The 26,617-nt window shown below is 42.3% G+C and overlaps 1 protein-coding gene across 3 annotated transcripts; it reads left to right on the top strand.

The window, feature by feature from the left end:
• Positions 1-4,224: 4,224 nt before the first annotated feature.
• On the top strand, positions 4,225-25,238 carry stag2b (STAG2 cohesin complex component b). 3 transcript variants are annotated; one of them, XM_027280850.1, is made up of 34 exons: positions 4,225-4,448; positions 6,527-6,655; positions 6,745-6,826; positions 6,965-7,108; positions 7,239-7,335; positions 7,455-7,531; positions 7,722-7,926; positions 9,005-9,156; positions 9,891-9,964; positions 10,074-10,197; positions 11,019-11,117; positions 11,285-11,364; positions 11,515-11,622; positions 12,276-12,387; positions 12,487-12,604; positions 12,696-12,799; positions 13,312-13,404; positions 13,498-13,587; positions 13,708-13,911; positions 14,341-14,411; positions 14,536-14,623; positions 14,727-14,807; positions 14,917-15,009; positions 15,459-15,633; positions 15,771-15,910; positions 16,084-16,185; positions 16,275-16,423; positions 17,288-17,416; positions 17,661-17,887; positions 18,718-18,937; positions 19,811-19,918; positions 20,010-20,136; positions 21,900-21,977; positions 23,257-25,238. In XM_027280850.1, the coding sequence occupies exons 2-34, from the start codon at positions 6,612-6,614 to the stop codon at positions 23,278-23,280; spliced, it is 3,819 nt and encodes a 1,272-aa protein (XP_027136651.1). In that variant the 5' UTR covers positions 4,225-4,448; positions 6,527-6,611; the 3' UTR covers positions 23,281-25,238. The 3 variants fall into 3 exon arrangements, with proteins under 3 accessions (XP_027136651.1, XP_027136654.1, XP_027136655.1); XM_027280853.1 differs by lacking the exon at positions 4,225-4,448 and adding an exon at positions 4,650-4,843; XM_027280854.1 differs by lacking the exon at positions 4,225-4,448 and adding an exon at positions 5,228-5,350.
• Positions 25,239-26,617: the final 1,379 nt, after the last annotated feature.

Genomic DNA, 26,617 nt, shown 5'->3' on the forward strand with positions numbered 1-26,617 from the left:
CCATTTTCCTGGGTGGCCCTTTATGCGGCCCGCTCCCTTCCCGCCTTGCCTTTCTCCCCCGCTGCCTTTTTTCCCTTTTCCCACCTGGAACAGAAAAAATGGTACACCATAAAGAATAATAAGTTTGTGAAACTTCAGAGACAAGCTAATTTATATACTTGTTACAAAAAAAAAAATCCCTGGTTAAGAGAGTGTGTTTTGTTTTTTTTATAACCTTTCACTTAGTTGTGTTTGCACTTTCCATCGAGATCCTTGAGAGTCTGTGTCGAAGAGAATCGGGGTGTGTATCCTGGTAGACATCAAAACAGACAACAAATATAGAATGCAATATCAAAGCAACCTCATCCTTAAAATGAGTGGACGCAGGCCTTACTGAGATAGGAGAACCTGATGGTATTTCTGGGGTGGTGCTATCATTTCTGTAACACTCTGGACAACTTCAACTTAGGATGGGCTTAAGATCTTCAGAAATACAACACGGGAGCGGTTGCTGTGACCCGGAATACGAAAAACAGGGTAATTAAGTTACACGTGCAGACATTCACATAATTTCAAAACTGCAGAAACAATAAATTGCTGCACAAGCAACCATCCCCTACAGTATATGTTCGCTGAAATCAAATCCTCTGTAGTAAGCAAATGTTTTTTGATGCCTTTCAGAAGAAAAAAAAAAGGAAAAAACGGTTCTCCATGGTAACAGGGGGCGGACACAAAGCTCCTGTCACGCCCAGCTGTCCAGCTATTGCTCCCTCTTTTCTCTTGCTCCCTGTTGGTACCGAAAACGTCATGCAATGATCAGTGGTGTTCCTCAATGGCCAAATATGGAACGTCCTATCCGCCCCATACGGCTCTCCACCAATGAAAAGACAGTATCACATCAACAGATACTGCAGGCCACAGAGAAACTATGGCATGGCTGTGTGTGTGTAAATTAGTGGCACATACATCAAAGGGGGAGGGCGGAGGTAACTTTTGAAATGTCTCGCTTTGTCCTGAATTCAGAGGCAAATTGTGCCATCAGGGGGAGTGATTGATTGAATGAAGCACAATGCTGCTGCTCGAGCCTGAAAAATGCAAAACTTAACTCCACCCATATTATAACCCCCCCTTTGGGTGCAGTAGGTCTTTCAATCCTAGTACCAAGGAGTGATGACGAACACAAGTGTGTCATGCTTAAATTATAATAGAGTAGCAGTAGACTTTCGGGGAAATGTCTGATAAATGTGCCTGCACATAATGTCCTAAATACACCTAATTGTCCAATCCTGTGTATTTATATAATAAAAACCAATCACAGTCACTGTGGACTCGCAACATCAACACTTATGTCCGAGGGTAAATAGTGAGATTTAACTTATAACTGTGGTATTTGTTTGCTTATGAATATGTTAACGTGCCTATTTCCTTGATAGTGGAGGAGTGGAGGAGGGGGGGGGACAAATGCATGGACGACGGGATCTATGGGTTGTGAGATGAAAAAAAGTGGCGCCAAATCGGACAGAGGATCTCATAAAATTGTTACAAGCGAGGTGAGACTAGTCGGTTTTAGATTTAAAAAAAATAATAAAAAATAGCCAAAAGCCTTAAAAGCAGTGTGGATTTCCCGCGCGTCAACCCCCCCCTCCCTCTTCCCCTGTGCCACAATCTCACCGGCTCGGTTCCCTCCAACAAACGCCGACATGCTGCGCTCTCCGCCGGGCCTGTCAAAATTGACGCCGGTGCGCTTGCTTGCTTGCTGCTACCGCTGCTAGCGCCACACTAGCCGAGCAACCGATGATTTTTTTTTGGCGTCTTTCTCCCTCCTCTTCCTCTTCCTTCCTCGCTAGTTTAAAAATTAGATAAAAAAAGTAAGATGCACTCCACCACCAAGTGCGAACTTAACCGTATTTATCGAAAAAGACGTGCAAAAAAAACGCTCCCGTAGTTGAGGGACCATAATAACAAAACAACGCAAGCCCATACTGTACTAGCCGACTGCTAAACGTTGGCTAGTACACAATAACGCCATCACTAACAGTTCCAAGGACAATAACCACCACATGAGGCGTTATCAAATGCTTGCGTCGAGTAAATCCAAACCAGCAAAACAAGCAACAACAAACGAGCCGCTAATAAACTCCCCCCTTTACTAGTTAGCCATGCTAACTTAGCTCGCCGCTAACGTTACCTTAAAAAAACATCACGTCCTTTGCGTCCCATCTTGCCTCGGGAGTTCCAGTTGCTCGTATTGCATAGCAACAAACACTTTGTTTACAAATGTGGGAAAAGTGCAACGCCAAGTCGCTCGCGGGGGGGGAGATAAACGTTTTTTTTTCTCGGCTACGAACTAAATTTTTCGCGTTGCTGTAGCAACAAAATCCAGTTCGTTAGCTTGCTAAGCAACCGAAGTAGCAACCCCCCCCCCCCGCCGCACACACACACACACAACCCCATGTACCGCGAAGCTAGCGGAGCGACTTGGTTCAACATCCGCGCTCCGGGCTCATCCACAGCTAGCCCCAGCTAGCAAAATACAATCACTAACTTCCAGATGCTCTCCGCCATTTTACAGCTACTTACCTTGTTGTGATGTAGTCCCCGTTGTCCGGGGGTCGTAAATTTTACTATTCGTACACGGCCTCCGTGAATCCCGCTACATTCAGGAAAAAGGAGTTTAAAGTCGCGGTCAGAGGCGGTTTCGGACGTTCTCTCACCCCGCTTGCTCCGTAGTTCGGTTTGTTGTTTCGACGACCTGGGAGGAGGAAATCCTGGTGCAGGCTACCCCCTAGCGGCCACAATGCCCGCATTAGATACGGCGTCGCACACCGACATCGTGGTCACTGACGAGCACTACACCTCCCGAGTGCCCCTCTGTGTTTTGTTTTCTTTTATTTATTTATTTTATTTATTTTTTTTTTTTTTAACCCTAGACACTACGTTAAAATTAGTAACATAATTTACAGTCACTGCACATTTCTCCTTTCTTTCATTTGCACTAAACACTGCCAATCAACACGCTGTATATACTTGTTACTTATTATTTACGATGCTAGATATTTTAAATGTATAGGTTGCTCTATATTTTTCTTATTGTTGTTCTAGTCACGTGTTGTAATGCTGCTGCGCACGTAAGCCCAGCGGGGAGAAAAAAAGTCTATCTATCTATCACATCTATCTATCTCTATATCTATCTATCTATCTATCTATCTATCTCTATCTATCCTATCTATCTATATATCTATCTATCTATCTCTATCTATATATATCACTAACGTGGGGTATATTTATCCCAGATAAATACATCGTGTATGTAAGGTATACACCAGCGATGTTACGTGATAGATAGATAGTGCTAGAGATATAGATAGATATGATAGATAGATAGATAGATAGATAGATAGATAGATGATCGATAATAGATAGTAGATAGATAGTTATCGATAATCTATCTATCTATCTATCTATCTATCTATCTATCTATCTATCTATCTATCTATCTATCTATCTATCTATCTATCTATCTATCTATCTATCTACTGTAACATCGCTGGTTATACTCTTACATACATTGATGAAAACTGTATTTTATCCGGGATATTATATCGGGTAAAATATACCCGACGTTAGTGATAGATAGATAGATAGATAGATAGATAGATAGATAGATAGATAGATAGATAGATAGATAGATAGATAGATAGATAGATTGATTGATTGATTGATTGATTGATTGATTGATTGATTGATTGATTGATTGATTGATTGATTGATTGATAGATAGATAGATAGATAGATAGATAGATAGATAGATAGATAGATAGATAGATAGATAGATAGATAGACAGATTTATCCCAAGCTGGGAAATTACAGTGCAGCAGCAGCATTACACACAGTGACAATAGACAACATAAGAATAAAAATATAAGAGCAAACTATACATATTCAAATATCAAAATAGCAATCGTTAATAAAATATATTGTACAAAAGTATATACAGCAGTTTGGCAGTGTTGATTGGCAGTGTTTAGTGCAAATAAAGGAAAGGAGAAATGTGCAGTGACTGTAAATTATGACCTGAGTTGAATTATGACCTAATTTTAACGTTAGTGTTCTAGGGTTAATAAAAAATAAATAAATAAATAAATAAAATGAAAACAAAAACACAGAGGTGGCACTCTGGAGGTGTAGTGCTCGTCGGTGACCACTAGATGTCGGTGTGCGACGGCGTATCTAATGCGGGCATTGTGGCCGCTAGGTGGTAGCTCTGCACCAGGATTTCCTCCTCCCAGGTCGTCGAAACAACAAACCGAACTACGGAGCAAGCGGGGTGAGAGAACGTCCGAAACCGCCTCTGACCGCGACTTTTAAACTCCTTTTTCCTGAATTGTAGCGGGATTCAGACGGAGGCCGTGTACGAATAGTAAAAAGTTACGACCCCCGGACGACGGGGACTACATTTCACAACAAGGTAAGTTAGCTGTAAAATGGCGGAGAGCTATCTGGAAGTTAGTTGATTTGTATTTTGCTAGCTGGGGCTAGCTGTGGATGAGCCCGGAGCGCGGATGTTGAACCAAGTCGCTCCGCTAGCTTCGCGGTACATTGGGTTGTGTGTGTGTGCGGGGGGGGGGGGGTTGCTACTTCGGTTGCTTAGCAAGCTAACGAACTGGATTTTGTTGCTACAGCAACGCGAAAATATTTAGTTCGTAGCCCGAAAAAAAAAACGTTTTATCTCCCCCCCCTCCGAAGCGACTTGCGTTGCACTTTTCCACATTTGTAAACAAAGTGTTTGTTGCTTATGCAATACGAGCAACTGGAACTCCCGAGGCAAGATGGAGGACGCAAAGGACGTGATGTTTTTTTAAGGTAACGTTAGCGGCGAGCTAAGTTAGCATGGCTAACTAGTAAAGGGGGGAGTTTATTAGCGGCTCGTTTGTTGTTGCTTGTTTTGCTCGTTTTGGATTTATCTCGACGCAAGCATTTGGATACGCCTCATGTGGTGGTTATTGTCCTTGGAAACGTTAGTGACTGGCGTTATTGTGTACTAGCCGACGTTAGCATGCGGCTAGTACAGTATGGGGCTTGCGTTGTTTTGTTATTATGGTCCCTCAACTACGGGAGCGTTTTTTGCACGTCTTGTTCGATAAATACGGTTAAGGTTCGCACTTGGTGGTGAGTGCATGCTTACTTTTTTATCACATTTTTAAACTAGCGAGGAGGAGGGAGAAAAGACGCCAAAAAAAATCATCGGTTGCTCGGCTAGTGTGGCGCTAGCAGCGGTAGCACCAAGCAAGCAAGCGCACCGGCGTCAATTTTGACAGGAGCCCGGCGGAGAGCGCAGCAGTGTCGGCGTTGTTGGAGGGAACCGAGCCGGTGAGATTGTGGCACAAGGGGAAGGAGGGAGGGGGGGTTGACGCGCGGGAAATCCACACTGCTTTTGAGGGTTTTTGGCAATTTTTATTTATTTTTTAAATCTAAAAACCGACTAGTCTCACCTCGCTTGTAACAAGTTTATGAGATACTCTGTCCGATTTGGCGCCACTTTTTTCAGTCTACACCCATAGATTCCCGTCGTCTTGTCATGCAGTTGTCCCCCCCTCCTCCTCCACTCCTCCACTATCAAGGAAATAGGCACGTCAACATATTCATAAGCAAACAAATACCACAGTTATAAGTTAAATCTCACTATTTACCTCGGACATAAGTGTTGATGTTGCATGAGTCCACAGTGACTGTGATTGTGTTTTTATTATATAAATACACATGATTGGACAATTAGGTGTATTTAGGACATTATGTGCAGGCACATTTATCAGCACATTTCCCCGAAAGTCTACTTGCTACTCTATTATAATTTAAGCATGACACACTTGTGTGTCATCACTCCTTGGTACTAGGATTGAAAGACCTACTGCACCCAAAGGGGGGTTTATTATATGATGGGTGGAGTTTTAAGTTTTGCATTTTCAATGCTCGAGCAGCAGCAGTTGTGCTTTCATTCAATCACTCCCCCCTGATTGCTACAATTTGCCTCTGAATTCAGGACAAAGCGAGACATTTCAAAAGTTACCTCTCGCCCTCCCCCTTTGATGTATGTGCCACTAATTTACACATCACACAGCCATGCCATAGTTTCTCTGTGGCCTGCAGTATCTTGTTGATGTTGATACTGTCTTTTCATTGGTGGAGAGCCGTATGGGGCGGATAGGACAGTGCCATATTTGGCCATTGAGGAAGACACCCCAGTGATCATTGCATGACGTTGTCTGTACACCAAGGGGAGCAGAGAAAGAGAGGGAGCCAATAGCTGGACAGCTGAGCGTGACAGGAGCATTTGTGTCCGCCCCCTGTTACCATGTGAAACCGTTTTTCCTTTTTTTTTTCTTCTGAAAGGCATCAAATAAACATTTGCTTACTACAGAGGATTTGATTTCAGCGAACATATACCGTATTGGATGCTTGCTTGTGCAGCAATATTGTTTCTGCAGTTTTGAAAAATGTGTAATAAGTCTGCACGTGTAACTTAATTACCCTGTTTTCGTATTCCAGGTCACATGCAACCGCTCCCGTGTTGTATTTTCTGAAGATCTTAAAGCCAGTCATAAGTTGAAGTTGTCCAGAAGATGTTACAGAAATGATAGCACCACCAGAAATACCATCAGAGTTCTCCTATACTCAGTAAGTGCCTGCGTCCACTTTTCATTTTAAGGATGAGGTTGCTTTGAATATGCATTCTAATATTTGTTGTCTGTTTTGATGTCTACCAGGGATACAGACACCCGATTCTCTTCAGACACAGACTTCTCAGAGGATCTCGATGGAAGGAGTGCAAACACAACTAAAGGAAAGGTATAAAAAAACAAAAAAAAACACACTCTCTTGACCAGGAGTTTTAGTTGTTTGTAACAAGTGTATAAAATTAGCCTTGTCTCTGAAGTTTCACAAACTTAATTATTCTTTATGGTGTACCATTTTGTTCTGTTCCAGGGTGGGAAGAAGGGGAAAAAGGCAGCAGGGGAGAAAGGCAAAGGCGGGAAGGGAGCGGGCCGCATAAATGGCCACCACCAGGAAAATGGCATGGAAAACATGATGCTGTTCGAGGTGGTGAAGTTGGGCAGGAGTGCAATGCAGGTACGAATGGAAAGATCTTTGAGGTCACCACATTGTAAAAAATCTTTTCCTTTTTTTGGCACATTAAAAAACAAGTGGTGTGCATCCTTCATTCATCACTGTTTTTTTTTCCCCCAATGTTTTCCTGCAGTCTGTCGTCGATGACTGGATCGAGTCTTACAAACACGACAGAGACGTTGCGCTACTAGATCTCATCAATTTCTTCATTCAGTGCTCAGGATGTAAAGGTACGTGTGTTCGTTTGTTATCCTACTCCACGATTGGCCCTTTTGTATGTATGTATTGAGTTGGTCTACTTGACTATTTTAATGACTCGCCTTCTGTTTCACCCCTCTGTGTTTATCAGGTGTCGTCAGTGGAGAAATGTTCCGCAACATGCAGAACTCTGAGATCATCCGACGAATGACAGAAGAATTTGACGAGGTAACTTTAATTTTTTGCACTATAATCAATACTATGTTCACCATTAGCCCGTCATTCTGGATTAAACATCAGATTTAGAATTTTATTTGCCAAGGACAGCAGACCTTGCTCACTTTTTGCATGAATAACAGGACGTAGCTGCATTTTGTTGCTGCGCTCACTGACGTTGTTCCCTCTGTGGCCTCTGTAGGACAGCGGCGACTACCCTCTAACCATAGCAGGGCCCCAGTGGAAGAAGTTCAAATCAAGCTTTTGTGAATTCATTTCGGTGCTCGTGCGCCAGTGTCAATACAGTATCATCTATGATGAGTACATGATGGACACAGTCATCTCCCTTCTCACCGGACTATCGGACTCCCAAGTCCGAGCCTTCAGACACACTTCAACACTGGCAGGTACGGTGAACTGTGTTTGTGTGTGCGAGGCACATTTAAATGTCAGTGCTGAGTTGCAGTAATTGGCCTGTTCTGTAAGCGTACAAGGCTAACCGGCTAGATTGGATTTGGGGGCACAGTGCCCCCCGAACAGTTTGTGCACTACATGCTTTATTTTAGTCCTGTCATGGCTTTGACTGTTGTACGTTGATTGAGCATTATTCAGCAGAGCTAGGAACACATCAGTACAACAGTTCAACAGCTTTCTTCTGAGGAAGATTTAAGAGATTTTTCATTGTAGTAACTTTACTTGTTTAAGTTGTTGTCAGCACGCTGTGCTTATAACACTACATGTCGCGTGGTGTTATAAATACAACGTGCTTAACATGCGGTTAATTAAAGGATAGAGTGAATGGATGTAATCACTAGTAAAGCCACTAAACACCCATGACACACCAAGACACACACACACACAGGTGTTTGCACTTACTTTGTTTCATCACACCTCCTTTCAGTTTTGTTTCACCTGTAAGAACAGGACACTGAGATTTACATCATCGGCTGTGACTGTGTATGAATAACTAACAAGCAGTGTAGCTGGATTCACCCACTTACGTGAAGTGCCAAAGACACCCAGTGGGGGCAGATCTTGTGTTCAGCAGTAACCAGAGGCATTCACAACACGCAGCCAATAAACGGCATTGTGTTTTTAACTGAGCAGGGTGTGTGTGTGTGTGTGTGTGTGTGTGTGTGTGTGTGTGTGAGTGTGAGATCACAGAACATTCATGTACAGTTCTGTGTTGGAAACCATCTTTGTCCTTATGTTTTGGTATCAGTGCTAATCTGCCGTGTCGGAGCAAGTCTGTTGGTGCAAAGTTATTTTAGTTGGTACTGGTAATGATTTCTTAGTAGCTGATAAAAGTGAACTGATGTCTATTATTAGTGTACGAAGTTTGTGGATCCTGTATATTTCCAACATGGTTCTGTCTGAGGTCTAATCAGTAAGAGTCTTAAAAATAAAAAGTTAAAGTAAAGGGTTACTGTTACGTATGCTTTCTTCTTCTTTTTTTTCTGATGTTACTTGTTGTGCTTTTGGCAGCCATGAAGCTGATGACGGCCCTGGTGAATGTAGCTCTAAACCTGAGCATCAACATGGACAACACCCAGCGTCAGTATGAGGCGGAGAGGAATAAAATAGTGGCCAAAAGGGCTAACGACAGACTGGAGCTGCTCCTGCAGAAACGCAAAGAGGTAAGGCTGTACCATGTGGCAACTTGCTTGGTTTGGTTTTTTTAAAACACAGACTACACAGGCACATTTGTTTTGCATGTTCTATCATATAAATTCTTAGTGGACTGTAGCTTGTTGTGCACATTCTGACCAGATACAGGAAGAGTGGTGTATGAAGTCCATGTGGCATGCACCAAACTAAAAATGTGCATAACCTTGCAAAAACTAGAGACAACAGATGTTCTGCTTGTACTTAAAAATAAATAAAACGCCCATTCAGAGTTGTGGTAATAGGATGGAATTCACAACTAGTAGCAGTCTCCACTGCTGGAGACAGAGTTGGCAATAGCATCAGAGCAGAGGGCTCTGCTTTCTGCAACACAAGCTGACCGGTCAAAGTAATGCATTAGTAAATAATTGTGAACTACTCTAGCCTCTGACCATAAGTCCGTTCCATTTTTAGAATTGCAACACCTCTGTAGGTGGTGAACCCGCAGTGACTCTGTTAGTGCTGCGTGTTATTCAGCTAGCATTGTCAGTTTATCAGGTTATATAACAGCAGGCCCCACCGGGCATCCATCTGTTAGTACACTGTGTAGCCACACCACAGCATGGCGGCATAGTTGGCTGTCATACGTGTCTTGTTATGTTAACGATGCCTCCTGGTCACCTCGCACTGAAGCGCTCTAGTCAGTTAGGCTTCTTGTTTGATCGCGTGTATTTGCTCATATTTTTTTGTTCTCCTCTTATCTTAGCTCCAAGAAAATCAGGACGAGATTGAAAACATGATGAATGCAATTTTCAAAGGAGTGTTTGTTCACCGATATCGGTAAGGCTTCACATAATGCGCATCTATTATCAAAAATCATATCTTTGATGCTGCTGCTAAAAAATGTCCTCTATCCTGTGTAACGAGCGATCGTGTAATGTTTTAACAGTGACTCGATAGCAGAAATCAGGGCAATCTGTATAGAAGAGATCGGAGTGTGGATGAAACTCTATAGCGATGCCTTCCTCAACGACAGCTATCTGAAGTATGTGGGATGGACGATGCACGATAAGGTGGGTCACGGAGACTTCCTTAACTGTCTTTGAAGTCTCTACACACTCATGCATGGTTTGTACAAAGTCTTAAGAGTTTGAAACAACAACCGTTATGTTTTCAAAGTTAGCAACATGCTTGAATTTGAACGCACTCCTCCATAATCTGGTGTTTCATTTACACACTCATGCAAACCAAAAATCTTTTAATACTGGAAATGAAACAATCCTGTTCTCATTTGTTTGTCGTCTCCCAGCGTTTTCACTCATCATTCATAGCTAGATAAATACGGATAGTAAAATCAGTGACAGTATATTAAATCTTGTGGGTTTAAAGTTATTCTGTAAAAAATGGATTTACAATAATTTATGCATGGTGATGATAGAGGATTTGAGATTTGGTTTAGGTGCCTTGAAAGTGCTTGAACTGAACTCTTCAAGTTGTACAAACCCTGCCCGTGGTCCACCCTGGTCAGACCTCTTCTCAGGAGTGTGTGAGCATGCACAATTGACCTCACTGTCCTGTTAGTTTTGTTGCTCCTGTGGTGTAAGAAACCTTCAGTTTTTTATCAGTGTTTTCATCACGTAAAGTTTGCCAGTAATGCATAACTCCCAGCGTCGCAGTGTGCAACATTAATCTGATCTGGTGTCCAACCAGCCTGAAGAAGTTTAAAAACACCCGTGTGGGCGTGCTGAGCTGTTGAAAGCAAAGTCAGCCTCTCAGTGGCCACAAATACTCAGAACACAGGATTGAAACCCGCTGTTAATCCGGCATTGATAAACAGGTCTAGTGTGTGTTTTGATTTATAGAGCGATTCTAATTTCCTCATTCTCTATTCCAGCAAGGCGAGGTACGTCTGAAGTGTCTGACTGCTCTGCAGGGTCTCTACTACAACAGAGAACTCAATGCAAGACTGGAACTCTTCACCAGTCGCTTCAAGGTTAGCACCACCTGCTGGATGACTTCAACACAACAGCTCTAACTTCATTGTTCCACTCTTCTGATCCAGTAACAAATATCTGGCTGATGCCCAACGGACACACATTTTTGAAATTAATCCCTTTGAACAAATAATTCATGAAACCTGTCATCTCTCTCTTCGCACAGGACCGCATTGTCTCCATGACTCTTGACAAAGAGTACGATGTTGCAGTACAAGCAATTAAACTACTCACTCTAGTCTTGAAGTAAGTGATTGTGAGCTTGCTGGGGTTTGATAAGTGCTGTTGTTGGGTGTAGTCTGTATGTCGTGGGCAAGTGTGTACACACAGAATTGCACCAGTAACACTTTGGAACTTGAGCTAACTGAATCTGTTTTGTTTTGTTTGTCTCTGCAGTAGTACAGACGAGGTGTTGACCCCTGAGGACTGTGAGAGTGTCTATCACTTGGTCTACTCAGCACACAGGCCCGTCGCCATCGCAGCCGGAGAGTTCCTCTTTAAGAAGTATGTTTGGCATTAATCATCACTGAATCGACAAGCGTTGAATGATTCAGGAAAACAGATGTAGAGGCAGGTTGTGGAAGCAGGAGAGAGAACAAGGGGGTTTGCCACAATATGATAAGGACAACTTAGATTCAAACTTAACACCAACACAATATCTTGTCTCTGCTGACCTCCGGTGGTTAAACGTTTCAGCTTGCAGCACTTAAGTACAGGTGAACTCAGTGCTGGGTGTGGTTACAGGTTCACACATCTGACCACACCTATCAGTCATGCTGGGTCAGAGATAAAACAGGCGTGAAACTTTGAACCAGAGCATTTAGAGAAACACTGAATTCAGCCAGGTGTTAAGTTACTTTTAAAGATTGTTTACAAAAGACTGGAAACACATTTAACACTTGTGCATACAAATCAACTTTGTAGCTTTTGCACCAGTGTAAGTTTTTCTCACGTTCACCGTGACCGTCAACTACAATTAAAACTCAGACGTCAGTATCGTAAAGTCTCTGTTTACCTTTAACCTAACAAGTCAGTGAGTTCTCAGCTTATAAGTTTGGATCTTGCAGGCCCCCTTGCTGCTTCTAAGAAATGCAGTTTGAGGATTATGTGTGGTTTGCTTTTGCGTAATACCCAACTAATGATTAATGTTCTCAAAGATTGTTCAGCCAGCGTGAACCAGAGGAGGAGGGTGCCCCCAAGAGGAGAGGCAGACAAAGCCCCAACGCCAACCTCATCAAGACCACTGTCTTCTTCTTCCTGGAGAGTGAGGTATATTATCAGGCTGCTTTCCTTTTACTGTCACACTTGTCATTTCTAGTTCTGTCTTCATTGACCTAATCTAAGCATGTGAAACCTCTCTCTCCTTAGCTCCATGAGCATGCAGCCTACCTGGTGGACTCCCTCTGGGAATGCGGTGCAGAGCTACTGAAGGACTGGGAGTGTATGATCAGCTTACTGTTAGATGACCCATTGCCAGGAGAGGAAGGTATGGCACGGCGTTCTTTCAAGCCTACATCGCGTGCACGTGGCTCCGAGCACAAACGCGACAGATCATTCTGACTCCTCTGTGTTTGCAGCTCTCACAGACAGACAAGAGACAGCTCTGATTGAAATCATGCTGTGCACTGTACGCCAGGCTGCTGAATGCCACCCACCTGTTGGAAGAGGCACAGGGAAGAGGGTAAGAGTGGCTAACATACTTTTCAATAATGGACCATTGTATTGTTTAAAGGACAGATAATTCAGGTCATCTCTGTCATGGAACTGACTGTCCCGGGTTTGTCAAAATGACAACTGTGTTGAAAACAGAGTGCTGGATTAGTGCACTTCTTATTGGATATAAATGTTGGAGTTTAAGTCTTTGAATGTGTATTTGAAAACTGTGCTGCTGGGGCCTGTTTTAAAAATCAGGTTTATTGAAATAACAGAAGCATGAATACTTTTCTCAGTTTTGCTCAGTGAACTGTAAAAACCTGCCTCTGGGAACATGCACCTGGTGAACTAGAGCCACATAAATCTCCACAAACATGACCATTTTTGCTCATGGCAACAATTAAAAACACAGCCGAGGCTGAAATGAACCAGAAAAAAGTCTGGCTGAAGTGTAGAAGTTACAAAAAGTAGTAACTTTAGCATGCATGAACGCAAACTCATCGTGAGGACAAGCATCTAACTTTCTGCATCTATGACCAGGTGATGACCGCTAAAGAGAAGAAGACTCAGCTGGATGACAGAACCAGAATGACAGAGTTGTTTGCTGTGGCTTTGCCCCCTCTACTGGCTAAGGTTTGTTACATCCATTCTGTATCCTGAAGGCCTGTTTGCTTCACGCGTGTACTCAACAGTAAGAAAACGTCACGTTAAATGTTTGTTTTACAGTACGCAGTGGACGCAGAGAAGGTGACTAACTTGTTGCAGCTTCCTCAGTTCTTTGACCTGGAAATTTATACTACGGGGCGTCTGGAGAAGGTAAGACACTCCAATCAAAATAGGAAAAATTGCATGTTTATTTGACTTTATAATGAAATGGTTCATCTTTCTCACTGACCCTTAACACACACGTCGTGTCACTCTTTTTCTGTAATCCAGCACCTGGAATCCCTGCTGCGTCAGATCAGGGAAATTGTGGAGAAGCACACTGACACTGAAGTTTTGGAGGCCTGCTCCAAGACTTACCACGCCCTCTGCAACGAGGAGTTCACAATCTTTAACAAGGTGGACATTGCCCGCTCCCAGCTGCTGGATGAGCTGGTGGACAAGTTCAACAGGCTACTGGAGGATTTTCTACAAGAGGTAGGAATGACGCCTAAACATGCTTATGTTTATACTCATTGCCTGTTTTAATAAAGTGGGCCTGATCACTGCCACGTTTGCCTTTTTGTTGTTATGTTTTGTTGCCTAAACCTGGCTTGTGTAAGCACCCAAATTGTTGCTGTAAATTCAAACTTTAACTTGTGTGCACATAAGGCTTACTTCCAGTCCCAAATTGGTGTTTATGAAGAAGATGCTGTTTGTGTTTGTCTATGAATCATCATAACATACCTCACCATAATGTATATGTGAAAGTGTGAGAAAGCCTCGTAGTCTGCGTGCGCGGAAGAAGCTCGTCAGGATCTGTTTCTGTTTTTATCAGAAAAATCTGAAACTGAAAAGCATTCGTATTCAGATGAGTAAACACCTAGATCTGTGAAATGTAACCGTGTGCAAAATGTCTCTCACCAGGGCGAAGATGCGGATGAAGATGATGCTTATCAGGTTTTGTCGACTCTAAAAAGGATCACAGCATTTCACAAGTATGAAATTTAATCTTTCTGGAGAACTTGTTGCCTTGCGCACTTCATATCCCCCCTTTCACGCCTCCTGTACCTTTTTTACAGTACAACAAATTACCATGAGTTTTTCTCCAATCTGTTGCAGTGCACATGACTTGTCGGGGTGGGACCTTTTTACCAGCAACTTCAAGCTTCTCAACACAGGCATAGAGAATGGAGACATGCCTGAACAGGTTATTGAATACATACATGTGGCTTAACAAAATTGTCAATTTTTGTGAATACCGGTACTAATAAATATTAACACATATGGTAATGTTTTTTTTTTGTGAGCAGATAGTCATCCACTCACTGCAGTGTACCCACTACGTGATCCTTTGGAACCTCGCCAAGTCATCTGAGGGCGGCTCCAGGAAGGTGAGGTCTCCTGAAGACTCTTCGTCGCACATATTCTGCACTGTTTTGAATTGAATCGGTGTGAGCGTGAGCGTGATGTTTAAAAACCGTGCCTGTTGTTTTTCTTCAGGATGACCTGGTGACCCTGAGGAAGCAGATGAGGGCATTCTGTATGATGTGTCAGCGCTACCTCACCAATGTCAACACAGCTGTCAAAGAACAGGTAACGGACACAAGAATGACAAATTTACATGCGTGGCAGCGGCAGCAGTAGTAAAATAAGCTTAAAGGGAAAGCAAGAGAATGGCATCAAGTAAAAAATGAGCATCACCAACAATTAGGAAAGGTGATGAAAACTTTGAACAGGTGGCTACAATTCATTCTTTGGCCACAAAGAGTAGAAAGAGTTATATCGCATGACTTCAGTGCATAGCCTTCATATGTGATGAAGTGGTTTGATACAACTTTTTATTGAAGCCATCTGTGCCTGACAACTTATGTAAGAAGATCGATTTCCTCACATCCATAATGTGCTCTCTACAATTATGCTGAGAAACCTAGTTTAAAATCTCGTCGTTTTGTATTCACCTTACATACAAGTTTTAACTTTTTGTCCTCCTTTTTTTCCCCTCTCTCTCTCTCTTCTCTTTCTCTCTCTCTTTACTCCTACAGGCATTCACCATCCTCTGTGATCTCCTGCTCATCTTCAGCCACCAGATGGTGTCCGGAGGCAGAGAACACCTGGAGCCCCTGGTCTACTCCCCAGAGGACTCGCTGCAGTCTGAACTGCTCTCCTTCATCTTGAACCACGTCTTTATAGACCAGGACGAAGACACAAATAGCACAGGTACAAATGCAAATGTGTAGCTCTAGTAGCTCATTTACTTTCCACTCTGCTCCAATAGGCAAAAAGAGCAAGTGCAAGGTTTTTTCAAATTGGTCAGTGTGCAGCCTGTAAAAACGGCTATAATTCTGTCATCTCAGATGGGCAACAGGACGACGAGGCAGTAAAGATTGAAGCTCTGCACAAGAGGAGAAACCTCCTGGCTGCCTACTGTAAGCTGATCATCTACTGTGTGGTAGAAATGAAGACTGGAGCAGACATCTTCAAACAGTACATGAGGGTAAGTTGAACTTTCACCACTTAGAAATGCAGCTTTAAGGACACTTTTTAACAGATACATCTGCTGTTTCAACAATGGATGATTGTCATAATTGTCCCACTTTAATGAGACATTAATCATCTTACTAATACAGACAATTCTTCATGTGCAAGTAATGTTTTGTTTCGTTGCAGTATTACAATGATTACGGCGACATCATCAAGGAGACTATGAGTAAGACTCGGCAAATCGACAAGATTCAATGTGCCAAGACCCTCATCCTCAGTCTGCAGCAGGTCCGTGTACACACACTCGTGCTCACTCATTAATTCTGACCGTGTGTCCATTTGTTGATTTGTTGTTTCATGTGTTTCTTACTGCTTAGCTCTTCAATGAAATGCTGTCTGAACTGGGTCACGGGTTCGACCGTTCCTCCTCTTCGTTCTGTGGGATCAAAGAGCTGGCCCGTCGTTTTTCTCTAACCTTCGGTCTCGACCAAGTCAAAACCAGAGATGCCATCGCTATGCTGCACAAGTAAGGCTTCCTTCTGCTCCTGTTACATCGCGTTGATCATCTTACATTTTTGGCCTTGCGTTTGGGAACTGTCACTTTAGACAAATTACTCCTTGAATACTGTGTTTCCTCTCGCCATGTTATTTTTTCCTCTAGGTTTTGGAGAGGCTTAAGTGATAATGTTGCAGTTTTGCCTATTCCCATGCTTTGAAAGTCTTGTGGGAAAAAATGTGGAAAAACAACTTCAGAAACACGCAGAAGAGCAGTTACATGTTACGTACTCCTATCTTAGGAAGCTGCCACACACTAATCAAAAGAGCTGCACAAGATGTTCCTTGTTAACTCTTTTTAATTGAGTGCATGAAGGCACACGTGTGGATCATTGAGTTATAGTTCCAGGAAAGCCAATGTATATACATTTGCTATGTTCGCTTGGGTATCCCCTACACTTGTGCAACACATGGGTACATCATGTAATGTGATATGCCGTGTGTGTGCGACGGGTGTTAAAGTAATGCAAGACAGGCTAAAGATTTAGCTCTGTTTCCACATAGCATTTAAAACGTTTAAACTTTCAAAGTGATGCAGCGCAGCCTCACATCTTAGCACAATAAATGTGACATGACTGCTGGTATGCCTGGAAGTAAGTGGAACAGAACTGTAAAGCGTTAAATCAGGCATGCCGGTGGCCTTAGTGGTTTAAAGCAATGTGCCATGTGACCCGTGTCCCTGTTTCAAATAAATAAATATGTCTTTCATCAAATTCTGCATTGGTCAAACCTCAGTTTGCATTCCTTTTCCGTTTCACTGCAAACTCTGGATTACCTGTGTCCATGAAACCAGTGCTTTTCCTCCGCTCACTGTGTCTTATTCTTCCTCTCTCAGGGATGGTATCGAGTTTGCGTTTAAGGACCCTAGTCCCCAGGGAGAAGGAGGCCCTCCCCTCAACCTGGCTTTCCTGGACATCCTCAGCGAGTTTTCCTCCAAGCTTATGAGACAAGACAAGAGGACTGTGTAAGTTTTTTTTCTTCTTCTTTTTTTTCTTTCTGCTGAGCCTGACTGGTGGAGGGCTTCAGTTTCTTACTGTAACAGGTGTTTGTGACAACTGGTGCAACTGGTGTTTCTGATGCGTGAGTGGTTGATGTGAGGCCTCCAGTTGGAATGTGCACCTGGTTTTGTATGTAAAGTTTGTTCCCTGTATGCATGCATGCTTGAGTTTGTTCATCTTGTCTTGTGTGACCTCCCCGCTTCTCCCCAGCCACATGTACCTGGAGCGCTTCATGACGTTCCAGATGGCACTGCAGCGAGAGGACTGCTGGCTCCCGCTCATCTCCTACAGGAATTCCCTGCAGGCTGGCGGTGATGACGATACCATGTCGGTGATGAGTGGCTACTCCAGCAGAGGCTCCTCCATCCGCTCCAAGAAGACCAAGCCTCCTGCTGCTACAGCTGGAACTTCAGCAGCCAAGAGGAAGCTGCCAGAAGGTATCATACACTCAGGAATGAGAAAAAAAATGGGCAATGACTTAAGTTTAGTCAGTTTTATTAGTGCAGGCAGCTTCACAAAGCTTTAAAACTGGACATCAGCAGTTTTCTATTGTGAACTATAAACATCAATCAGTTCAAGCACCCGCCAACAAACAAACACGGTTGGAATAGGTCTTCATTAGGCCCATGCACATTATAGCCCAGCCCAGAAACAATGTTACAAAAGCAGAGTTGGAGCCCAGATTAACCCAAATGCGTTCCTCGCGGCCTGGCTCAGCCAGCCAAGCTGATGGATGGGTGAGGAGATTAAACAGCAGATGGTAGGAGAGAGTCAAACTGCTCCTTAGCAATCACACAGGGTCACTTAAATCTGTGTGTGTGTGTGTGTGTGTGTGTGTGTGTGTGAGCTTGTTGAAGACCTGTTTAAGACCAAAGATTTCTATAGAATACTGAATGATTTCATTTCTTACATTTACATGGTTGTGAAACTCACTGCTCAGTGGGGGGAAACAGCAGTTCAAGAGTTGTTTCCTGTAAAGTTGACATTGTAGTGCAGTCAAAATAAAACTGCTGTTAGCGTTGTTCACTTGCATCTATCACCATCAGGATTATTTCTGGTGTTTTCTCATTAAATGTGAACCCCAAACCTTCTGTGTAAGGACAGATGTCTAGATCCACCCTGTAATGTACTTCATATATTGGTTTAAAGTTTGTTTTGAAACTCAACATTCATGTTTTGTATCCTGGGGAAAAAGTTTGCTTCGCAAAACAAGTACAGCAAGTCCGCATATGTTGCGAGTTTGTCTAACACCTCTGTAACTTTCCAGAGGAGAGCAGCACCAGCGAGGTGTGGCAGCAGAGCATGCCGACCCCAGTCATGTTGCCGTCCCCCCACCTCACCTCCACGGCCATGCGAGACCCTAAGAGGAGTCGCGATGACAGCTTCATGGGGGTCTACCCCCTCCCTCATGACCAGCAGCAGCCACACCAACACCCACAGCACCATCAACAGACGCCTCAGCACCACCAGACACCCATGGATTACAAGTATGTATGCCTGTCTGTTGCATTCCTGAGGTGTAGTGAAGCAGTCATTTCACAGTTTGCTACAATACACGCCACAGGGGGTCACGGTTCAGTATTTGCGTGATATGTTTGACAAAGTTTTAAATGAAAACAGCCTCACCGCGGAAGATATAAGTTTCTCCGTAACTAAACAAGTCTCACCAGTGTTTTCTAATAAATTTCAGTGAGAAATCAAATAAAAGAAGACTTTAGTCTGCCAGTCTACAAAACACAAACCCCCTCAGACAAGTAGGGCATAATTAATATGGACATTTCAATCAATCTTTCTGCTTCGCTGTGCACACACCAAACCAAGGCGTATTCTCTTACGCTTTGAAATTCCCCAGTACAACATTAACTTTCCCCTCCTCATTAGCCGTGGTGCCCTATCATTCCAGAAACTCTTTGATGACCATTTTATTTTAATTAAGAACGTCTTATTTCCTTGCATCTTAATGCCTCTCGCTACGTTTTTATAAATGCATCCAGGCTCATATCCAGGCCCATCATTCAGTTCAGTGGCTCGCTTATTCCCTGAGAATGGGATCAGAGGACTGCTATATGTGCCAAAAAACATTAGGACAGTGCTCGGTGTACTTGTCCGTATGCATGCTATTAATTTTTAGGGCAAACGGTAGCAAAGTGCTAGTACTTAGCAGCCTGCCAAGTGTTGGTCCTACTGGGACGGCGAACGACTCGTTTATTTATCCAATCTGACGGTTCACAGACAAAATCCCAGTGAGTCGTCTATACAGTTGTATCTGACATACTTGTGGTATCTCCATGTTAAATCACAAAACATATGTGGATTTAAAAAAAAAAATCTCGCTAATGGACGCGGATCTTGTGCTTTAGTTCCCAGGTGACGTGGATGCTGGCTCAGAGACAGCAAGAAGAGGCACGCCAGCAGCAGGAAAGAGCCATGAACTACGCCAAGCTCAGGACCAATCTGCAGCATGCTATGTAAGACACACACACACACCTGCACGTAGAAGTGTGGGAAAATGTAACTGAGAGTATGTTTCCATATTTATATGACGGTTTGTCTTTGCAGCCGTCGCGGCACTGGGCTTATGGAGGAAGACGAGGAGCCAATCGTGGAGGACGTGATGATGTCATCTGAGGGTCGTATGGATGACCTCAATGAAGGCATGGACTTTGACACCATGGACATTGATCTGGTAACTATTTATTTATATTTTTTTTCTTCTTGCGTATGGAGCACAGTTTGTTAAGTTTTCAGTTGCATCATCAAAACCTGCTTAGATCTCCCTCGCCCACACATCTGAAACCGAACAGTCAGACTGTCTCAGAAGATCAAGTCGCAGCGATAAAAGGCGTTTTATGCATCTCTTCTAGACACCTTGTAAAATTCCATTAACGAGCAACGTCAGTTGCTGTTGTTTCTACCAATGTAGCATGTGCTTCTCGGACAGGAAGGCCAGATGTAACATCTGGAGACTCATCGTGGTCTGGTTATTTTACAGTCATAATACTGGATGCAAAGTTGCGCAGCGAGCGAAACTGTTGCTTGAAGTTTGATTTAATTCTTTGAAAAATCTTTTATAACCTCAAAACTGTGATGTATCCAAAAAAACAAAAAAAAACAAAAGCCCTAAAATTCTCAGTAAGCCAACTAAACACTAGAAGCCCACGGATCCTGTCTGTCTGACTGCAGCTCTGGCAGTGAGCAGCACCATCTTGGGTCCACATGGAGCCTCAACAAAACAAACGTAGCGTCCTTTTGAAAGCAGCGTGGCGGAGACCGAGCAGCGAGAAGACTTTTTTTTTTGTGATGTGATCTTTTTTTATTTGCGTTTTATGTGTTCTTTGATTAACATTTGGTTTAATGTCAAGTAAATTTTATTTCTACAACCCAATATCAGTAATCACAAATTTGCCTCAAGGGGCCTTATAAACTTTTTTTTTTCTTTCTTTCTTTTCTTTTTTTTCCCCCACCAAAGGAAAATTCCTTTTGAACCAGAAAGAAATGAGATTTAAGACCACAAATCTTTCTGATCAATCGCTCATCAATCTAAGCATTCCTGGCAAAACACCGAAGTCCTTTTTTCCTTTTTTTTTATTTTATGGCCTGATAGTTTCCAGCTCCTCTTTATTTCTTTCCACTGGATTTGATTTTTATTACAGCTCAGCTAACCAAGTTAGTCCATAATTTATCCCAATTTAATTACATTTTGGTTACTGGTCTTGCATGAATACGCTGCTTGTATGGGGGAATGAGCAGTTATTCTTAGAAAGAGATTGATTTGCTTAGCACGCAACAATTGATTTTTTGAGCAGCTTGTGTTGATTTTTGCATTTAACTTCCCAAATGAGCAAGACAAGACAAGAGAAATCATCAAAAGGAAATTTCGGCTGTGGGGAAGAATAAATCGTTTTCTCTTTGGCTTTTAAAAATTACACGATGAAAGATGTACTGTGTTGACAGCACTCACAAATGTTGGTACAACATGAGGCAACATGACTCATTTATTTGACCATCGACGCCAACACCACAGAATCATGTATAATGAGTGTAAAGCCAGAACTAAACTTATCTGAGACGTTTGTCTATTTTGGATGCTTACACTAGTGCCGCACTCCATGAGAAAGGCTTCAAATGTCATGTTGAATCAACCATAAAATTGAACAACTGCCCTAGTTTCTGTAAACTCACTCCATCCGTTGCTCGTCTGAGACATTTTTTCCAAATTGAGCCGCAGGAGTTCAAGTGCTGCGGATATCTGCCGACACAACGTCGTCTCCTGTTAACATTAGTGCACGTTACATAAATTCAGAACGTTATAATGTTTGTTCTTGTACACCATTCTTCACTCGTAGTGTTGAGTGTGGGCGAAACTTCACTGGTTTCAGCCGAAGCAGCTGTCACAGCTGGAAGAGTTGTTGGAGTATCTCCTCTAAACGTGACGTCTTTCTCTTGCAGCCACCCTCTAAGAACCGCCGCGAGAGGTCTGAGCTCAAGCCAGACTACTTTGACCCTGCTTCTATTATGGACGAATCGGTAAGGAGCATCTACACTTCATCACTTAGATCTGTTTTCGCCGTGTGCAGATGGTATACCCCAAATTTGTGACACTGTCTGCAGTATAGCAGCGTACTCCTGGAGGCTCCAGGTGTGTTTATTTAATGGCCAGCTGGAGAAGCTTGTGTGGCACAGTGAGAGCTGACACAACTTGTGATTTCCTTAACTCAAATTGGTGAAACCCCGTGGAAGTAGACCAAAAATAGATGGCATGCAACCAGTCACGTATGATGGACTGCTCGCAAGTATGTTGTATTTGGGGCACATACTGAGACTGCGCGACAGATATTTAGACGAGTTCTGCACACACTGCAGCCAAATGTAACATTTCTGATTGATTGCAAAACCACGTTTTTGCCTGTGTAAACACGCCACATTGTATTTATTTCAGAATGTACTGCCGGTCTTAAATTCTTGCTTCAACATGTCCCAACCTTTAAGAAACCCCGGGGATTTGCCCGAGGGTTTGTTCTTATAGTTTGCGATGCAGGGCTCCTCCAGACACTGCCTCAGTAAAGAGCACTGGAAATATCCAAAGGGTGTTTTTGTGTCAAATTTCATTGTTGCAAAAGAAAGAAGAAAAAAAAATCACAGCAGAAATTGTTTTTCTCTTCACCAAACACTTAGCGTCTTGTTCCATTAAGCTCTTTCCGAGCACAGTATGCAGCACGCTTAGCCGCTCAGCTTTTACAACTTGACACCGCTGCACCCCGAGCTCAGCACCAGGCTGCCTCCGCTCTGAATGACTTTTTACGCAACGTCGGCGATGATGTGGCTGTGGATGAGATTTATTTTGAAAACCACAGACAGAAATCCAAACGCAAACTCAATGAAGTGTGATATCAAGCGTTAACACTCTGATTAAAGCCAGGAAACGGCAATTAGGTACCATAACAATTAGCTGATTGTTATATTTTATGATTTACATTTGAGTTTTAGACAATTGGATAATGTGTTTTGACAGATTATTTTCTCCCTTTCAACACCTTGGCAGTAACTGCTGTAGTCATGGGTGGTTGTTAAACAAGTTTGGTTTTAATTTAATTGTAGTGTACCTCATTAACTTTATAGATATCATAGACGATGAAGTGACACTGCTTTGGTTTTGTTTCTAAGTTTCAAACTTTCATACCATACGTAATTATGTAAGGGAATAGTTTGTTTCAGTGTCAGCGTTCCTGCCAATGTTTTGTCATATAAAATGTGAATTTTTAACTTTACGACCGGTTACTAAATCCTATCCTTTTGTTTCTTCCAGGTCCTCGGGGTGTCCATGTTTTAAGCTAATATCCAGATGATTTTGACGCTGGGATAACAGAAGAGGCGCTTTGTATTTAAAGAGAATTTTAGATGCGAAAACAGAAGTGTTTCTGTAAGAAAAAACAAAACAACAAAAAAAATAATAATAATAATTCTGGCTTGTACTCCACGTGGACCAATGACGACCCACACTCAGTGTTGCTTGCTCAGAGAGGACTTTGTTTCAAATATTTACTTTTATAATCTTGGGTAAGCTCTTCCTGTTCAGAAATAGTGTAACAGGCCACTTCCAAACCTATTAGAAATGAGACATGTCTGAAGAAAGAAAAATCCATAATAGCTTTTTTTTTCTCTCTCTTTCTTTTTTTCTTTTTTTTTAAAACGGGGATGAATTGGTGTGTTTAACTTAAGAAACATTTTTTTTGTTCATGTCTAACCCTTTTTACAATTGTAGTAAGTTACCAGGTGTGAAGTAGTAATTTATAAACAGACTGTAGTAGCTTGCTTGTACTGTGTTAGCCAAGTGGATGGAGGTCTTTTATGTTTCTGTGCTCTCTCTCTCTCTCTTTTTTTTTCCTCTCCTCCCTCTATCACTTAAGTTTCTGTTCCCTGTTGTTGGACCCGATTTAAAGGTCCTGATAACCACTGGTGGTTAAGATGGTGAGATGTCACGTAGAATCAATCATGATCCCTTTTTATGCTGTGAAGATTCCCGGTGTCCACTGAACGCTCCACACTGTTAGGCAGTAAGTCGTAGAGCTTACCCCAAGATTTGGACCACTCCTTAACCACCATCTACTCGAGAAATGTGTCCAACCCTGCGCCCCCCCACCGCAACAACGAGCTGATTTTTATCCCAGTAGTGCCACTGTGTGGGCTCTGGCAGAAAGCCGCTCAGTCAAAGAATTACACATCTTTTTCTCTTAAAAAAAATCCAGCAGCATAATGTTGAAATGGGTATCTCTACATTTTAAATAAAAGTTATATATGAATCGGTGCTGATTTTATATATGTGCTTTTTGTTTTTTTCTTATTTTCAACTTTTCAACCTTAAGTCACAAAGTTTGAGAAATGTGTAAGTAAAACAAAAAAAAACAAAAAAAATGAAAGCATGTGAAGCCATGCGTCAAGGAAGATTTTTAAATTTGTATTTTTATGGGTTTTCTTTTTTTTTTCTTTTTTTTTTTTTCTTTTTGTCTTGATAATGTCTTCGGATTTCTACCTTTTTTCCTACATGTAAATTAGTTTGGATAAAACTAATGAAAAAGACTTGTGAAATTCAGCTTTAAGGTTTTCTCAACATGGAAAAAAAACAAAAAAAAAGTCCTGTCACAAAAAATACTTCAAAAGATTTCAAATGTTAAAACGTGAACGGTAGTCATTCAGACAATACTGAAGATGAAAGTTATTCAGCAGCGCTGTGGCAGCTAGACAAAGCTTAGATTTTGACATATATTTGTCACACAAGTTTTAATGAAATGTTTTGTCTACTGAGGTTGTTATTTTGTAGTCATTCCATGCTTAAGCCTTAAACATGCTTGTGAAGGTCACCTTCTCTCACAGTAATCTTCCATGTTAGAGGATCAGTCATGTTTAAAGGTGGATAATTGGCTTCTTAGAACATGAAACATGAGGTGGTCGGATGTAATGTGATAAAGTAGATGAACAGCCTATATGTGTTTTGCCTAATTATTTTATGTAAGTAAAAAAGAAAATTCTTTTAAGGAAAAAAAGTACTGTTTATTGTTTGTTACTTACCACTACATTGGTATAAATTCTTATTAGATCATGTGTATATATACAAAATTTAATTTTTTTTCCCTTCCTTTTGGCCATTTCTGTGTTTTATTATTTTTTTTTCTGCACTCTTGCCTACACTCTAAGTTGTTGTCTATTATCCCATCCTCTTTCAGTCACTCTGTTTTCTGATTTGTACTTGTCTGGAGACAGTAACTTTTGAATAAAAATCAACACATTTCATCTGTGGTACTTTTTACTTTTGACCACAATGAACCTTTACTGTAACTATTAATCACATCCTGGCTGCAGACTTTCACCTGTAATATTTGTTTTTGTCTGGGGCACATTTTATGCAATTTTGGTGAAATATTCAGTAATTTTAAGTGGGCGTCACTTCAATTCACTTTAACGGCTCAAGGGGGCAGTATAGTCCAAGGCACACATCCAGTCTCCCCACATTGACAGTGGTATTACTGTAAATGGCGTCAGTCCCTTTGTATTATATGTATTTTTTTCCCCCCACTTTGCCAAAGAGGCGATGAATATGTATTCTCGGGCCCTCTGCATCTTCATTGCACACATCTCACTGTATGTGACAGCTTTTACATGTGTATTGACTATCAAAAGGGCCCCCATTGTAGCAGCAGTAATGTTCTTCTGTGGAGACAAAGGGCGCCATAGCCATATAATGATAAAAGTGAGGATGAAAGCAACAGAGACTTGTGTGTTAAGTGCATGATTAATAAAAGCGGAGCTCAGATCAATGCGGGTCTATTAGAAAAGGAGCTGGCACAGAGCGTCCCTTCATGTCCAGCCTTGTAATACATGAAGAGAGGCTCATCTATCACTACGTCATCCTGCTTGTCACATGTCGGCTGTCAGAATAATGTGCAGAAAAGCACTTACCTCTGCGGCCCAGCTTGATTGTCTTCTGAGCTGTCAGCCCCTTTCTCTAATGCGCTGTTAGCGGTGTTCATGCAGAAAGAGAACATTTAGATTAGTGTAGGGCCGCTGTCATGTTGTCAAACCAGTTCTTCTGAAAGTCGAGAAAGTGTTTTGGTTTTTTTTGTCCAAGTATCATGCTTCTGTGCCAAGACAATTACTTTCTGTTTTTCCTCTCTTTGATTTGTTCCCCGCAGCAGTGCATCTGTCGGACTCGGTTAGGTTAAGTTGCGTTGCTTAGGTCAGGGCTGCTGAGTTTAAATCAGAGCCCGCATCCTCTGTGTGTCTAGCTTGTGTTTACTCCTGATAACCCACAGGCCTCCACAGGCCCTATCAGTTGAGCTGGTGTTGAGACCTCGGGAGAGGGTCAAGGAGGACTGGATATCACGGTTCACACATACAAGCGCAGAGTTCACTGTGGAAACTACTCCTAACACGATCTGAAACATATTCCAAGGCAATTTAAAATGTACACGGTTGCTCTAAGTTTAACTCTGCCACTTGTAATACTGATAGCACCTCTTAGAAGAGCTCTTATCCGTGGAGGACGGGACTTTTCCAGTATTCTGCGAGGAGATAAACCCACAGAATTTCAATTCCGTGGATAAATCATCAATGAGAGCATTGATGGTAATCTCCTCAGCTTGTGAGGGCAGAGGAAAGCAGCTGACCCTGAA

Source organism: Larimichthys crocea, chromosome I, assembly GCF_000972845.2.
Source record: "Larimichthys crocea isolate SSNF chromosome I, L_crocea_2.0, whole genome shotgun sequence".
Classification (NCBI taxonomy): Eukaryota; Metazoa; Chordata; class Actinopteri; family Sciaenidae; genus Larimichthys; species Larimichthys crocea.

What these genes read in the sequence shown, in the direction of transcription:
- stag2b (XM_027280850.1), top strand. Translation starts at nt 6,612, where the DNA reads ATGATAGCACCACCAGAAATACCATCAGAGTTCTCCTATACTCA. An exon ending in CGAAGACACAAATAGCACAG is followed by an intron (nt 15,634 to 15,770) that starts GTACAAATGCAA and finishes CTGTCATCTCAG; the next exon opens with ATGGGCAACAGGACGACGAG. An exon ending in GCCATCGCTATGCTGCACAA is followed by an intron (nt 16,424 to 17,287) that starts GTAAGGCTTCCT and finishes TTCCTCTCTCAG; the next exon opens with GGATGGTATCGAGTTTGCGT.